We start from the raw sequence: 15148 nt of genomic DNA, 5'->3' as shown, positions 1-15148 counted from the left end.
AAAATTTTAATTTTCTCAAAACATCCAAAAACATTTAAACCATCATTTTTACTTTTATTTTTGTTTCATAAGTTCTTAAACAAAGATACTTTCATAGAGTTATAAAATTGAACTAATCTCTATGGATACGATCTCTTTACCATTATATGCTATTTTGTACAATATTAAGGGTAACTATTTTGTTGGTCTCGACAACCACCAATAAGTTGACTAGAACTTATGGATATAGTTTGACCAACTATTAGACACAGTGAGGGAATGTTGTTATACTTATAATTTGTTTTCCCATAAACTATGTTATGAAGAGTAAAAAAATTAGATGTGGAGGTTAATTTGATAAAAGAATAGTACTCATTCGAGAAATCGCGGATTTTAACATTTTAATTTGTTTATGTTTAGTCCCGTTTAGGGGAGTATCTGTGTATTATTTATGCATCTCTAAAATCTATAATTACGCTTTACATAAGTGAGAAAAAAGAGATCACTCAAATTCTTTTATGACATCATTCACCACACAATATAATTGTTTGTCATTGAAATTTTGTCAAATTATCCCTTTTGGGTTTGTGTGTTGAACGGTTTTATGATAACTTGAGGGAGATTTTGGTATGTCCAAGAATGTTGTACCAAGTAGAATTTCACAATTTTACGTAATCAAAGAAGATGTGAAGATTTTGGTTGCTCGCGTTGGAACTAAAAGAAGAGGAGATAACCATGCTCAAAGCATACTGGGATATTCAAAATGGAGGTTTTGGAGTAGACTAAAATGTTCAAACCAAGTTATTAAAAAGAATGTTAGTTCAATGAAGGTTGATGATACATGTACCAAAAAGAGGAATTTAAGTGTTGTTAATTCATCTGCTTTGGAAAAAATAAAAGCTTCTTCTAATTGATGCATCAAGAGTGGTTATTAAATCTTTAACCCAATTAATGGTTTTTAATTGAAAGTCATTTAATAATTGTTATGAAAGTAGTGAAGCTAATAGGCTGAATTTAAATGAGTTCAGGGATGAACCGAAAGATGGTAGCTGAGGAGTGATGAGGCAAAAGAGAAGGCCGAGGAGGTGATAGGTATATTTACCTTGAACTCAATTCTGACACATGGAGTGTTAATTTGGATACATAATTTTATTTAGTGTATGCCTCAAATACTATTTAACTTGCCACTCTTTTAACCGCATTAAATGAGCTATCATGATAGAGTTGATTTACGAGAATGATGTTATAACTGATAATTAAAATTATTTGTTGATTGGAAATTATTGGGACATTTTTTCCCTATCGATTTGAAGTTGATCACCTCCAAAGAGTTGAATAAAGTGATAAGTAGATACGGTTTTGTTGCAAGTAATTCCCAAATAAATTGTGATAAAAACGATTGCTAAAATAAAATTGAAAGATAAAATCTGGTTAGTAGTGAAGGGATAAATGACGTTACCAAGTGAAGCTCCCGTGGCTAAAATGTGATACATTGCTAGTAAAGGAGGTAGGTTTCATAATGCATATGTAGCACAACTAGAATCAATAGAGTGATGCAGTGGAAAACGCAACAAATTTAATAGAATACTTCCATGTACTTTTGGATGAACTCCTAGAATTATTACCCGAGTAACAAATAAAGATCAATATTAAATTAATGTTTGAAGTCGTAAATAAAGGAGATAACCATATCGTAGCAAGAGTGGGTGAGTTATAGTTTCATTAAACTCAATCACCTCTTAGAGATGCACACATGTTTTCATAAGAAATAAAGATGAAGTAATACGCATATGCATTAAATAATGAAAGTTATAAGATATCATCATAGGATCAATACTTTTCTTAAGAATTGAGGATTTATTTGATTGTTTTGTAGGATGTTGTTCCTGATCTAGCTAAATGGGTGCTAACAGTCAAAATTATGGAATGCAATATACCAAAGGTTTTTTTGTATCTATTATGAGCGTTGTGAATGTTAATAATGTCGTTTGGACGCTGAATATTTTTGTTTGTAGATTGGATAAATACACTGAGATGAATAATAATTTTGAGAATCATAGGTTCTCAAATCAATCAAGTATTTAGATGAATTATTGAGGATAATTTTGATGTAGCAATGTCATTAATTTAGTCGATGAGGAATGCTAAATGTTTGAGCAGTTGAAAATATAACAATTATTGTTTTAGTACCTTAAGTTAGCATTGTGTGGATCTTTGAAGTTGGTACTACTATAAGGCAGAGATAAATATGCTTTTTATAGTGATGATTCATGAAATGTCACGAGGGAATCTTGATACAAGAAGACGAGTGAAAGATGTGTTGTGATGTTCATGTTGAAAATAACTGTAGACATTAATATATGTGCATAGGTGGATGGAAGTGACAAAATATTTCAATTATGAGATCTGTAGTGTCCTGGTAGGTAAAGCAGGTGTTGTATGCGTTAAGTCAAAGTGATGAAATTAGAGCATTGGATGTGTGGTACTGATAATTATTATTTAGAGTAGAGATAATCAAATTACTTCTCACTTTAGAGAATCATTTGGAGGGAAGTGATATCCATGATACTCGTGAGTATCATATAAAATAATTAAGCAATAAACCGTACAAAGAGATTATGTGTTAAATTAAGTCGAGAGAAAAGCCTCTTATAAATTAAAATTTTGAAGCCGAAAATAAAGTAAATAACATAGAAACTTATAAGCATAGGAGAGTAGCTTAAGTATATTAAAAACATATCTAGAGATGTCATAGGTTGTTGAAAATTTAAAGTCAGGAATATAACAATGTTAAGGGTTTTATGTTGAAAGAGTATAATCCAACTTAGAAAGATAAGTACATGAAGTCCCCAATTCACTAGACCCCTTTTAGAGATTTAAAAATATAGCAATTATAATGTATCATACGGAGTTACTAAGTAAACGTGAAAGTAATTTGGATGTGTCTCATGTATCATGTTACAAAATATGTAGTTTGTAATCATGAGTGGAATCTAAGAAAAAATTTAGACCAACGTAACCTTGCTTGTTTTTAAAATGATTCCAAGGAAGAAATCCTCTGAAGGAGGTAAGAGTTTGTAAAACCCTATTTTGTGAATGTATAAGCATAAAACTAGGGTGAAGTTATTTTAAAAAGGGTTGGCCACATGATAATAACCCTTAGATATGTTGGTAAAATATCACATTGAAATGATGTATAGTTTCAAGAAGAGTGAATGAAATTGTATTAACTAAACTATTAGTCGATTGTCGATGATTGCGATTATGGAAGTGAGATTTAATGGAGACAAAATTATTAAATTTTAACCTAGGATTGTAGTTGTTTCAATTTAAAGCGCGTACACAAAAGAATTGGCTAAACGGAGTGTGTATGAAGAAGTTATGGCTGTCTAAATTTGAGAAAAAAGTACATGAACATGATGCGTAAAAGTAAAATAATGCAACCTAATTAGTGATAACGCGGAGAGTTCTAGCAGGTAACATGTTTAGCAAAAAAAACATTGGATAAAATGCCCAATATTTTGTATTTTACTTCATTTTACCACACACACTTTAAGGGAGTCACTAGGTGCAATTTTGGTTAGAAAAAACCCTTAAGGAAGAAGATAGTTACAAGAAATCAAGGATTGAACATCATCTATTGGATCAAAGGTAAATTATTCCTCTTACTAGCTTCAAGTGATGTTCCCATGATGAAATTTTACAAGGGTGGTAAAACCCTAGCTCATATGTTAGGAAAATCTTGATGATAGTAATCTAGTGAGTGTAATATACATGTTTGTTATATTAAAAACTATGGTGAATTGCTTAAAAAGAAAGATTATGGTGATGAATCCTAATTTGGGTCATTTGAGAGAGAAGTATAATTGAGCTTATGTCGTGATAGATTAAGACATATAGACAAGTTATATGTAGAGTATAATTTGTTTTGTTAAAGAAATTAAGTCATACGATTAAGTCATGTGTAGATCACTTATATTTTGAGCTATGATGTTCAAGTTTTTGAAATGATAAATAGTATGCCATTAAGCATAGGTATTAATGAATTAGTACATTTAGATAAATAAATTATAAAGTGTGAATCGTTTGTTTTTAATTAGATGGTATGAACTGGTGAAGATGTTTAATCAAGTTGTGAATAAGTGAATTGTACCTTGAGTTGTAACACTCTGGAATTATGTGTTATTGACAATTATTGGAGGCCTAAAATGAAAGAGGCTATAGGACTTCAAGAGATAAAATATCATACATATAAAACATCTCAAGGTGAGTAACAATGCATCCCTTTTAGATATTTGATATTTAGACGTGTTTATCATTGTGTTAAATGAACAATATAACGTGTTATTGTTTTTTATCAATGTTGTATGAGTTAGTGAGCTGAAATAATAGCGATTTTCAGTAGATCATGTTGTTTGGTGTAGTAAGTTAGTATGGCTGAGAAATTTTAGTTTATTATGGTCATGTTGGTTAATAACCTTTTATATATGAGAATATTAACAAATTATGGTTATATGGTGTGGTTAGCTTATACAGTTAGAGTTATAACTAAATGTTGTTGAATAATATGTAAAGCATTTGTAATGAGAGTTTTTCATGTATGTTGATATATGGGGATAGTAGTTTGAGTAACTATATCTTTCTGTCTTCATAGTTAGTAGTTAACTATCGTGTTATGTGATTAGGAGTAAATTGTAGTGAGAAAATCAACAAAACATGGATAATGAAACCTAGTATAGTAAGTGGTCTTAATACTATGTTTAGGGAATATTAAACCATGGTGGTATCCTTTATAGTCATAATACGACATTGTACTATTATTAGCTAAAATGGTGGCTTGAGTAGTCGTAAAACCATTGATTGTTCATTGTTAGCTGAAATGATGTCATATGTGGCCATAATACCACTGGAAGAATATTATGAAACAGTAGGGATAGTATGTTGGGTCGTAATACCATATGTGAAGATTATTAAACAATAGTGGTAGATATTATGGCCTTAATACCACTGATGGATGTTGTTAAATAAGAATGGTAGCCTTTAGTGTCGTAATGCCAATGGGGATATTGGAAAAATCTTTATGGTGAGCCTTTGTGGCTAAAATCATCGTTGTAGTGAGCTTTTGTGGCAAAAACAATTATTGTATTGAGTCTTCGTGGCAATATATTGTTGGAAATAGTTGAGTTAAACTGAAAGGCGCAATTAGATTTAACTTGTGTGTTGTTTATGGGACCAAATGTCTTTTACTTCATTTTACCACACACACTTTTAGGGAATAACTAAGTACGATTGTGGTGAGCCAAACCCTTGACGAAGATGATGAAGAAGCTAGTTACAAGTAATCAAGGATTGGACATCATCTCTTGGATCAAAAGTAAACTCATCCTCTTACTAGCTTAAATTGATGTTCTCAAGGTGAAATTTAAGAATAGCGGTGAAACCCAAGCTCATATGTTAGGAAAATCTTGATGATAGTAATCTAGTAAGTGTAATAAACATGTTTTCAAGCTTGTTATGTTAAAACTATAGTGAATTGCTTGAAAAGGAAGATTATGGAGATGAAGCCTACTTTAGGAGATTAGAGGGATAAGTATAAATGAGCTTATGTCTTGATAGATTAAGACATATACACTAGTTATATGTAGAGTATATTCAGTTTTGACTTATATTTTGAGCTATGATGTTTAAGTTGGTGAAATGATAAATGGTGGGACACTAAGCTCATGTCTTAAAGAATTAAGACATGTAGATAACTAAATTATGGAGTATAAATTGTTTGAATATAAGTAGATGTTGTGTTAGGTGACTAAATGTTGGAGTTTAATTGAAAGGCATAATAAGATTTAACTTGTGTGTTGTTTATGTAACTAAATGTTGTTAATAATATATGTGTATATTGAGTAGGTTACTCACTAATATTTTATTGCTTATATTTTGTTTGTTGTTGTGCCTTTTAGGACCAACTAGACCCGATAAGGGTGTAGAGCTTATAGAAAAGAGATGGTAACATCAAACTCATATCATTATATTATTTTATTATTTTATTGAATACGATACTTTTTGATAAATTCCTATGTTCAACTAATTGACATAATTGCACACCAAGTTATTTTATAGGTTAAAAGTGAATTTTTTTTGATGTACTTTGTGTTAAAAAATCGGGTGTTGCAACATTGTTATGGTAAAACATGAAAGTACATTACTATTCTTATACATTGAAAGATTGAAAGAGTCAAACATTGAAACTAATGTTGGTTTACACTTTATAAAATATATATACATTACAAATTACACATAACACACTGAAAGATTGAAAAGATTGATTGTGATTGCATAATTGAATGTCTTGAGTTTATTAACAATTATCCATTGTTTGATGATTGCTTGATTGAATCTAGGATTTTAGAGTGGTAGTTGGTGATTGGTGAATAATTGACTCAAGAGGGGAGTAGTCGAACAGTATAGGTCTTGAGGAGATCAAAATCTTGATTCAATTTTTTTTCTATCAATCATAATGGGGAGGAGTAGAAAGCATGAAATCAGTCAACGCGTTGGAAAAAATGAGCAATTAGATTGTAGTAGAGTAACTAGTACCTTGTTGTAATCTCGCTTATTCAATGACTAAGGGGAGGACAATTAGGGTTTACAGGGAGAAGGAGAGGAGGAGCGAGACTTGAGTTTCTTTCCCGACGAAATGTGAGTATGTGAATGTCGAATTAAAAAGTGTCTTTTCAAATTATTGTTTTGGTTATATGGGACCTGTTATGGGTAGAACCGGCGAACTCGGTACCAAAATACCCAAATACTGATTAAGTTCAATTCTAATGTCCAAGAACTGAACCATTTGTTCGTAGTTGTTTGCATAAAACAAATAAGAGATCAACACCTCATATTTAATCACTTTATCCGGTTTGAACAAACATGCATGAACCACATCTACAACTACAACATTTAAGGCCTCCATAAACAAGCGTGAAGAAAGAAAAGGATATAAAATATCTCCCTAACGAAAACCTATTTTTATGGAAAAAAATCTTCAATGGGACTACCATTAACAAGCACCGACAATCTAGAAGACTTCACCACGCCATAATCCAGCTTTTTTCATACATAACCAAAACCAAGGGAGGACATAAATTCAAATAAAAAATCACATGAAATGAAGTCAAGCATGTAAATTATTGTGTGATTGAATCCCTTCCTTTCATATTTACATCCTCCAATATATATAGATACAGAGTACAGCAGAGTACAACTAATAAAGGGATATATAAGGAAAGTAAATAAGCTAAACTAATACACATATGCAGTAATAATTGTGTGCGCTAATACTCCCCCACAGTCTGAGCTATAGCCGGTCGAATGCTTAGACTCTTCTTGAATTTGGTGAAGAGTTGCCGTGGAAGGCCTTTAGTGAATATGTCTGCATATTGATAGTCAGCAGGAATGTGTAGAACTTTGACAGACCCAACTCGAACTTTTTCTCGAACAAAGTGGATGTCGATTTCAACATGTTTTGTTCGCTCGTGTTGAACTGGATTTTCAGACATATAAATGGCCGAAATGTTGTCATAATAAATTATGGTGGCTTGTGTGATAGGTACCAAAAGTTCAAGTAGAAGATTACACAACCAACTTGTCTTAGCAACTGTATTCGCAACACCTTTGTATTATGCTTCGGCGCTCGAGCGCGAGATGGTTGGTTGGCGTTTTGATGACCAGAAAACCAGACTTTCACCAAGAAAGACACAAAAAACGGAGGTGGAACGATGTGTGTTTCGGCATTCCCCCCCCCCCCCCCCCCCCAATCAACATTAGAGTAGGCAGTGAGCTTGGTAGATTTAGAGGGATTAATATGCAGACCATGAGAGATAGTTCCTTTGATGTATCTTAGGATTCTTTCTAGGAACTGGAAGTGAGGATCACGAGGCGCGTGCATGAAGAGGCATACTTGTTGGACATCATAATAGATATCGGGCTGTGTAAAAGTAAGGTATTGAAGGGCACCGACAAGGCTTCGGTAAAGTGTGCCATCGGTTAATGGTTTTCCGGCAGTAGCACTGAGTTTAGATGTTGTATCAACCGGAGTGGTGGAAGGTTTGCAATTTGTTATATTTCTCTGGAGAGGATCTCTGCAGCATATGTTTCTTGAGATAGGAATAGACCACCATTTTGTCTTTGAACCGAGATGCCAAGAATATGGTGAAGGTTTCCAAGGTCCATCATTGCAAATTCTCTGGAGAGAGATTTTATGATATCGCGAAGGAGATGTTCATCAGAGGCTGTGAGGATTATATTGTCTACATACAGAAGTAGATAGGCCACTTTATTACCCTGTTTGAAGATGAATAAAGATGAGTCACATATGCTACTGCGAAAGCCACATGACTAAATGTATGTGGCAAAGCGTTCATACCACGCCGTGGGTGCTTTTTTGAGGCCATATAGAGATTTCCTTAGGCGACAAACATGACCGGGATGTTGGGTGTTGGTGAAGCCGGGAGGTTGGAACATATAAACAGTTTCACGAAGATCACCATGTAGAAATGCATTTTTAACGTCCAATTGATGAATAGGCCAGGCCCGGGAGATGGCTAAACTGAGGACTGTGTATATGGTGGTTGGTTTTACCACGGGGCTAAAAGTTGTGTCACGATCGATACCCACTTGTTGACTTTTTCTGTTGATAACTAGCAGGCTTTGTATCGTTGAAGGGTGCCATCCGCTTTGAATTTGTGACGAAATAGCCATATGCACCGAATAATATGAGCATTTGGTGGACGCAGGGCCGGTCCAGACGGTGAGCAACCCGGGCGACCGCTCAGGGCCCACGACTCCAGGGGGACCAAAATTTATGGACTATTTAGTTTATATATATAAAAAAGTTATTACCTAAATGAATTTTAGGGCCTAAAGTTGGTTGAAACTCAAATTACCTCAAAAGATAAACAATTTAGTTTGCTTGTTATTGCTAATTGAAAACGTCTATATTAAAGAATAAATTATATTTTTTGAATCTTTATTATATTTGTCTTTGAGGGGCCATTTTTTTTTCTTTTCGCCCCGGGCCTCATATATGTTTGGACCGGCCCTGGGGGGACGAAGGACCAATTCCCAAGTTTTGTTAGCCATTAGAGCCTTATATTCATCAGTCATGGCGGCATGCCAATTTGGATCATTACGGGTGGAAATGTGGGAGGTATGAAGGGGGAGATGGTAGGCCCGTATGAAGTGTGAAGGTTGAAGGGAGTTTGGGGTTTGTAAATACCGTGGCGAGAGCGAGTAGCCATGTGATGAATGGGTTTGGTGGTGGTGATGGGTTTGGTTGAGATGGTGAAGCGTTAGGGGTAGGAAGGGAGGAGGAGATGGGGTTGGTGAAGAATGAAGTGATGGAGGATGGGATGTAGTAGGTGAAGGGGATGATGATGGATTTGGTGTGTATGGGGTTTTATAATGTGTTGGGTTTTCAAATATGAGTGGGGAAGGATCAGAGTCAAGGAAGGAGTAGTCATGAAGAATGGTGGTTGTGAGGTCCCGGTATGGAAATTTAGTCTCATCGAAGGTGACATGACAAGACAAAATGATTTTACCGGTGGAGATGTCAAGGCAACGATAGCCTCTGTAGTTGGCAGGGTAGCCAAGAAAAATGGTTTTACCGGTGGAGATGTCAAGGCAACGATAGCATCTGTAATTGGCAGAGTAGCCAAGAAAAATGCAAAGTGTGGAACGTTGAGCTAATTTGTGTGAGTGAGTTGAAGTTTGGTTTGGATAGCAAGCACAACCAAACACCCGAAGGTGATCATAAGAAGGTGTGTGGTGGTAGAGAGCATTGATGGGCCACGCATGTATCGAGCCTGGTTATTTGGCCGACGTGGATTAGGGTTACGAGAAGGGCCTCGAGGATTATTGTCTCGATGGTTTTGAGAAGACAGTGAGGGTGAATCATGAGAGATAGCAGCAACAATTGGCGGAGACGAGAGATAATTTCGGGCGTTTTGACGATGGAGTTCAAGTTCTAACATATTGCAAGGAGTCTCCCAAGAGGGAGGTGTTTGATTAATGTAAGATGCGGTGGTGTCAAATTCACTTGGTAGGCTACGTCCTAGTTGCAACACAAGTCGACTTTGGCTGACTGGGCTTTCAACATCACTCAATTGAACATAAAGTTCTTTGTGGCGTTGACAATAAGCTTCAAGGGAAGGCATGGATTTTAGGGTTAGATTTGTAAATTCATGCTCAAGAGCAGGTGCCCGTGAACCTTTATTGTTCAGAAAGATGGATTTGATGCAGTTCCATGCTTCAAAGGCTGTGGATTCCTCCTTAAGAACTCGAGACAAGAACTCGATTTCAACCCATGCCTCATACTTAGGGTCGGTTGCTGGAGGTTTTGTACCATCAATGTGGCCAAGAACTTTGTAACCACGTACATGAAGTTGGAAAAGTAAATAAGCAGAGTACATCTAATATAGATACAAAGTACAACTAATAAAGGGATATACAAGGAAAGTAAATATGCTAAACTAATACACATACGCAATAATAATTGTGTGCGTTAATAAAGCATTCTCAAAATCAATCTTGAAGATCATAAACTTTTTCTTGTACTTTCTGAATCACCTCGAAACCTCATTCCCCTTAATTTGTCATAAGAGGTCCATCTAAAATATGTCTTCCTTTTATAGAGGTTGACTGATCCATCCCCACAACCAAGTCAACCTCATTTGCCAATCTATTAGCAAGAATCTTAGCAATGATTTTGTATTGATTACCAATCAAGCTAATTAGTTGGAAATCCTTAGGAAATCTAGGATCAACTACCTTTGGAATAAGAGTTATAAAAGAAAAAACTTGAATTATATAAAAGGATTTGTTTGGGAATACGAGTTTAAAGTTTATATTTAAAACACAAAATTCATAATCTAAAAGCTATTTCAAGTAATTTTCGAGGGTTTTTAAAATTTTGGAAAAAAAAAAAAGAAACATGTATTTATCGTGATTACTACACCACGAAAATTACAAATAAGTTGGATTAACTTCTATATGCACCTAAGCAATTTGACCATATATCTTACTCATGTTCTTTTTGGTTCTATTTCATGTCAACATGAGATGCAATAGCGATGACTGTAGGTCGAAACTTGTAATGTTCCTTATTTTCGAAAACAAAATTTGATCGAAAGTCAATTCCAAGTACCGAACCAAATTAACATGATAGTACAGGGAATGATATTGGTTTTCGGTGCTTTCACTGTTACTGAATCCCGAATTCCTTAATATAATGTACCGAGTATTGTCTTTTATGTTTAAATTTGATACGGTTCGGTACTAGTTCCGATATGATATCGGTACGGGATCAAGATTTGATACTAAGTGCTTTCTACGATGCAATTCAAAATTCAGAAGACCGATTTGATATTATGATAATATTATCAAATTGAGAAAATTACAAAGATAATCATAATACTTGTAGTATATATAAAACAATAATCTGATCATCTAACTTAATACTCCCCGTCTGTTAAGTTTATATAAAACAATAATTTGATCTTTATACTAGTTGAAGAAATAGTTATATAAAAACTACGTACAACCGTTTAAGGACTATTGGGCTAATAAATATATTTAAAAGTATGATATCGTAAATTTCAACATACATAATGACGATATGTATAAATTATTTTAAAATTTTATCACATATCAATAATAAATTCAATCAACATGTTCAAGGGGACAAAGAATTACCTCAGGATGACGACTGCTCCAACTGCTTCAGAAGCAGCATTCAAGTTGATCAACTCAGATTTGAAAGAAATCGGAGACGCCACCATGAAACTAGCCGATCATGTCATGAAGCTCGCAGTCACCGGTGGTTTCATTAACACCAGTCTTCAATGTTTCGCTTGCTTCGTCGTCATGTAAGTAAAACTCATTTCATCATCATCATCATCTTCGTCGAGTTTATTTGATTTTGAACAGATCTTAATTAATTTTGGCTTGATGTGTTGTGTTACAGTTATTTGCTGCTACTAGATCGAACAAACTGGAAGACGAACATATCTAGTGTACTTTTACTCCCTTACATCTTGTTGACGTATCCTAACTGGCTCTTCGAAAATCTACAGTAAAGTATCGATCTATGATCAAATTATCTCTCTGTTCATCCTTCTTGGGATTTTAATCATGATTGTTTTGTGGTATCTCGAAGCTTCGCAGCCCGCTATGTCAGATCAGGGTGGATCGGCGTACTATTGTGCTTGAGTATCGGATGCTATTTGCTTCAAGAACACATCAGAGCTTCTGGAGGATTCAGGAATGCATTCAACAAAAGCAACGGAATTTCCAATTCCATCGGTATCTTCCTGTTATTTGTCTTCCCAGTTTGGGTTTTGATCGGCTTACTGTAATTCAATAGCAAGTCTTTGCTAGTGTGAGATGTTTTGTGCTTTTCTGTGACTGTGAATTCGTTGATCGTTAATGAATGATGAATCCTTCCATTGATGGATTGAATTGTTGAAACTTTAAATTGTGTATTCTATGGTTTTGTTTGCTTTTGAAGTCAACGGCAATGTCTGAACATAATTAGTTAATAGTTTCAACTTTGAAGATTTAATGTTAAACAAAGTATTTCCTTGTTTCTAGGTGACTTTTGAGTCAAATAAATAAATAAATAAATAAATAAAAGTATTATGTATTAACAATTACACAAAACTGCAAAAATGTCCCTGTGGTATGCAAATTTTTGGGGTTTTAGTCCAAACCACGACTTTTTTGGATTGGGGTTTTATTGACAAAATTGCAAAAATAGTCCCTGTGGTATGCATTTTTTTGGGGTTTTAATCCAAACATCGACTTTTTTGGATTGATGGTCCTTTTGGGCTGGTTTACATGCAATTTTGGTCCCTGTCCAAACTAAAAAGACTATTATACCCTTAATGAATTTATTTTTCATTTTTCTTTCCCTTTTTAAAATTATTATTATTATTAAATATAAAAATGGGTCTCTCTCTCTCTCCTCTCTCTCTCTCTCTCTCTCTCTCTCTCTCTCTCTCGTTCTTGGATACCACCAGCAAGGGAAGAAGAACTGGTGGTTGCCCCCACCTCTGCAACTCCCTTCTTCCTTCATTTTCTTTCCCGTCGATCAAATAGCCCAAACACCCTATGTTCACTTTGTGTGCTACCCACCTCCATAGTCGTCAACAAAAGGGGAAAGCAGCCGAGAGGAGCAACGGAGCAGCCATATTGCCATCACCTTCGATGCTTTAACCATCTTCGAGCCTGTCACCGCCTTCAGCTCCTGCGCTTCTTCTGTCTCAGAAGGAATCAAAAAGGGGTTGCTGCCTCCGATGTTTGCTCCGAGGAAACACCCACTTCGGTGGTGGGTTCAGGCCAGGGAATGAAGAAGAAATGGAGGATGAAAGGGGGGAAAGGAAGCAACGATCGCAACAGTCTTCAGGGGAAGTTCAGTGACTAAGATCGACAGGTAAAACGATGGAGCAACAAAGGGTTGTTGCCTCGAACTCTCGTCGGAATTGACCATCACCCCTGACATTTCATAACAGGAAACGAAGGAGAAGACAGGCGAAGTAGAAGACGCAGCTACCTCTTGTTCTTCTTCTTGATGGCAACAACAAAATTGAATGAAAAGAAAGGTGTTTGGAGCTGGTTTATCTCATCAAAGCTTTGGATGTGAAGAAGGAGAAATGGGTTCAAGATTTGGGTTGTTGATTTAGGTTCTTATTTTGGTTTACAGCTTCCATTTTCATCAGAAAATGGTGGTTTCCAGGTTTGATCGGGGGAGAAAAACAATAGTCAAAGGTGGGTGCCGGAGAGAGAGAGAGAGAGAGAGAGAGATGTGGGCCCCAAATTAGGTAATTATTTTATTTTTCATTTAAATTAAATAGAAAAGCATAAAAAATATATCAGAAGGGCATAATAGTCTTTTCAGTTTCGTAAGGGACCAAAAACGCATAGAAACCAACCCAAAAGGACCACCAATCCAAAAAAGTCGAGGTTTGGACTAAAACCCCAAAAAAATGCATACCATAAGGACCATTTTTGCAATTTTGTCATGAATAAAAGTATTATGTATTAACAATTAGACAAAACTGCAAAAATGGTCCCTGTGGTATGCAAACCACGACTTTTTTGGATTGGTGGTCCTTTTGAGCTACTTTCTTTGCATTTTTGGTCCCTCAGTAAACTGAAAAGACTATAATGCCCTTCTGATATATATTTTTATTCTTTTTCTATTTAATTTAAATGAAAAATAAAATAATTACCTAATTTGGGGCCCACTTCTCTCTCTCTCTCTCTCTCTCTCTCTCTCTTTCTCTCTCTCTCTCTCTGGATTACAACCAAAAACACATACGACTTTGTTCTTCATCTTCTTCCTCCTTTCACCATATTCTCTCCTTCCAAAAAACCTAATTTCTCCCATCAAAAATGCTCAATTCCTACATGTAGAAAACGCAATCAAGATTCATAAACACATAAGCCACCATCATTCGCCACCAACAGTCTCCATCCCCCTTATCTTCACAATCACAGAATGAAACGATGGTATTTGAGACCCGACGATTCATAGATCTTTTTCGACCCGAAATGCGCTCCAGCTGCAGCGATTTTCCATTTTCTCACAGCTTTATTGTTATACACATATTTAATCCCGATTTCTCTATACGTTTCAATAGAAATCGTGAAAGTTCTACAGACGATTTTCATCAACAACGACATTCATATGTACTACGAAGAAGCTGATATACCCGCACACGCGCGAACTTCAAATATCACCTAAGAACTCGGCCAAATCGACACGATTTTCTCAGACAAAACCGGGAGTTTAACCTGCAATTCAATGGAGTTCATCAAGTGTTCAATAGCAGGAACAACATACGGACGTGGTGTTACAGAAGTTGAAAGAGCTATGGCGAAAAAGACAGGATCACCATCGGTTGTTAATGGAAGAGTTCTTGATGACGATAATGATGATGAAGACGATGATTCTGGGTTATCTGTAAAAGGGTATAATTTTGAGGATGAAAGGATTCCTCAATGGTTATTGGCTTCTTGAACCACGTTCTGATGTTATTCAAAAGTTCTTTAGATTAGTTGCGATTTGTCACACAACGATTCCTGATGTTGATGAAGAAACAGGGAGAGTTACTTATGA

At 35.3% G+C, this 15148-nt stretch overlaps 1 protein-coding gene across 1 annotated transcript; it reads left to right on the top strand.

The window, feature by feature from the left end:
* The first annotated feature begins 11671 nt into the window (after window positions 1-11671).
* On the top strand, window positions 11672-12495 carry LOC145004095 (cold-regulated 413 plasma membrane protein 2-like). Its single transcript, XM_078962996.1, has 3 exons — window positions 11672-11894; window positions 11993-12100; window positions 12185-12495. The coding sequence occupies exons 1-3, from the start codon at window positions 11698-11700 to the stop codon at window positions 12381-12383; spliced, it is 504 nt and encodes a 167-aa protein (XP_078819122.1). The 5' UTR covers window positions 11672-11697; the 3' UTR covers window positions 12384-12495.
* Window positions 12496-15148: the final 2653 nt, after the last annotated feature.

The sequence above is a fragment of the Lactuca saligna genome, chromosome 7 (genome assembly GCF_052625555.1).
Source record: "Lactuca saligna cultivar CGN05327 chromosome 7, ASM5262555v1, whole genome shotgun sequence".
In the NCBI taxonomy this organism is placed as follows: Eukaryota; Viridiplantae; Streptophyta; class Magnoliopsida; order Asterales; family Asteraceae; genus Lactuca; species Lactuca saligna.
This window is presented reverse-complemented; position numbering and strand designations above follow the sequence as displayed.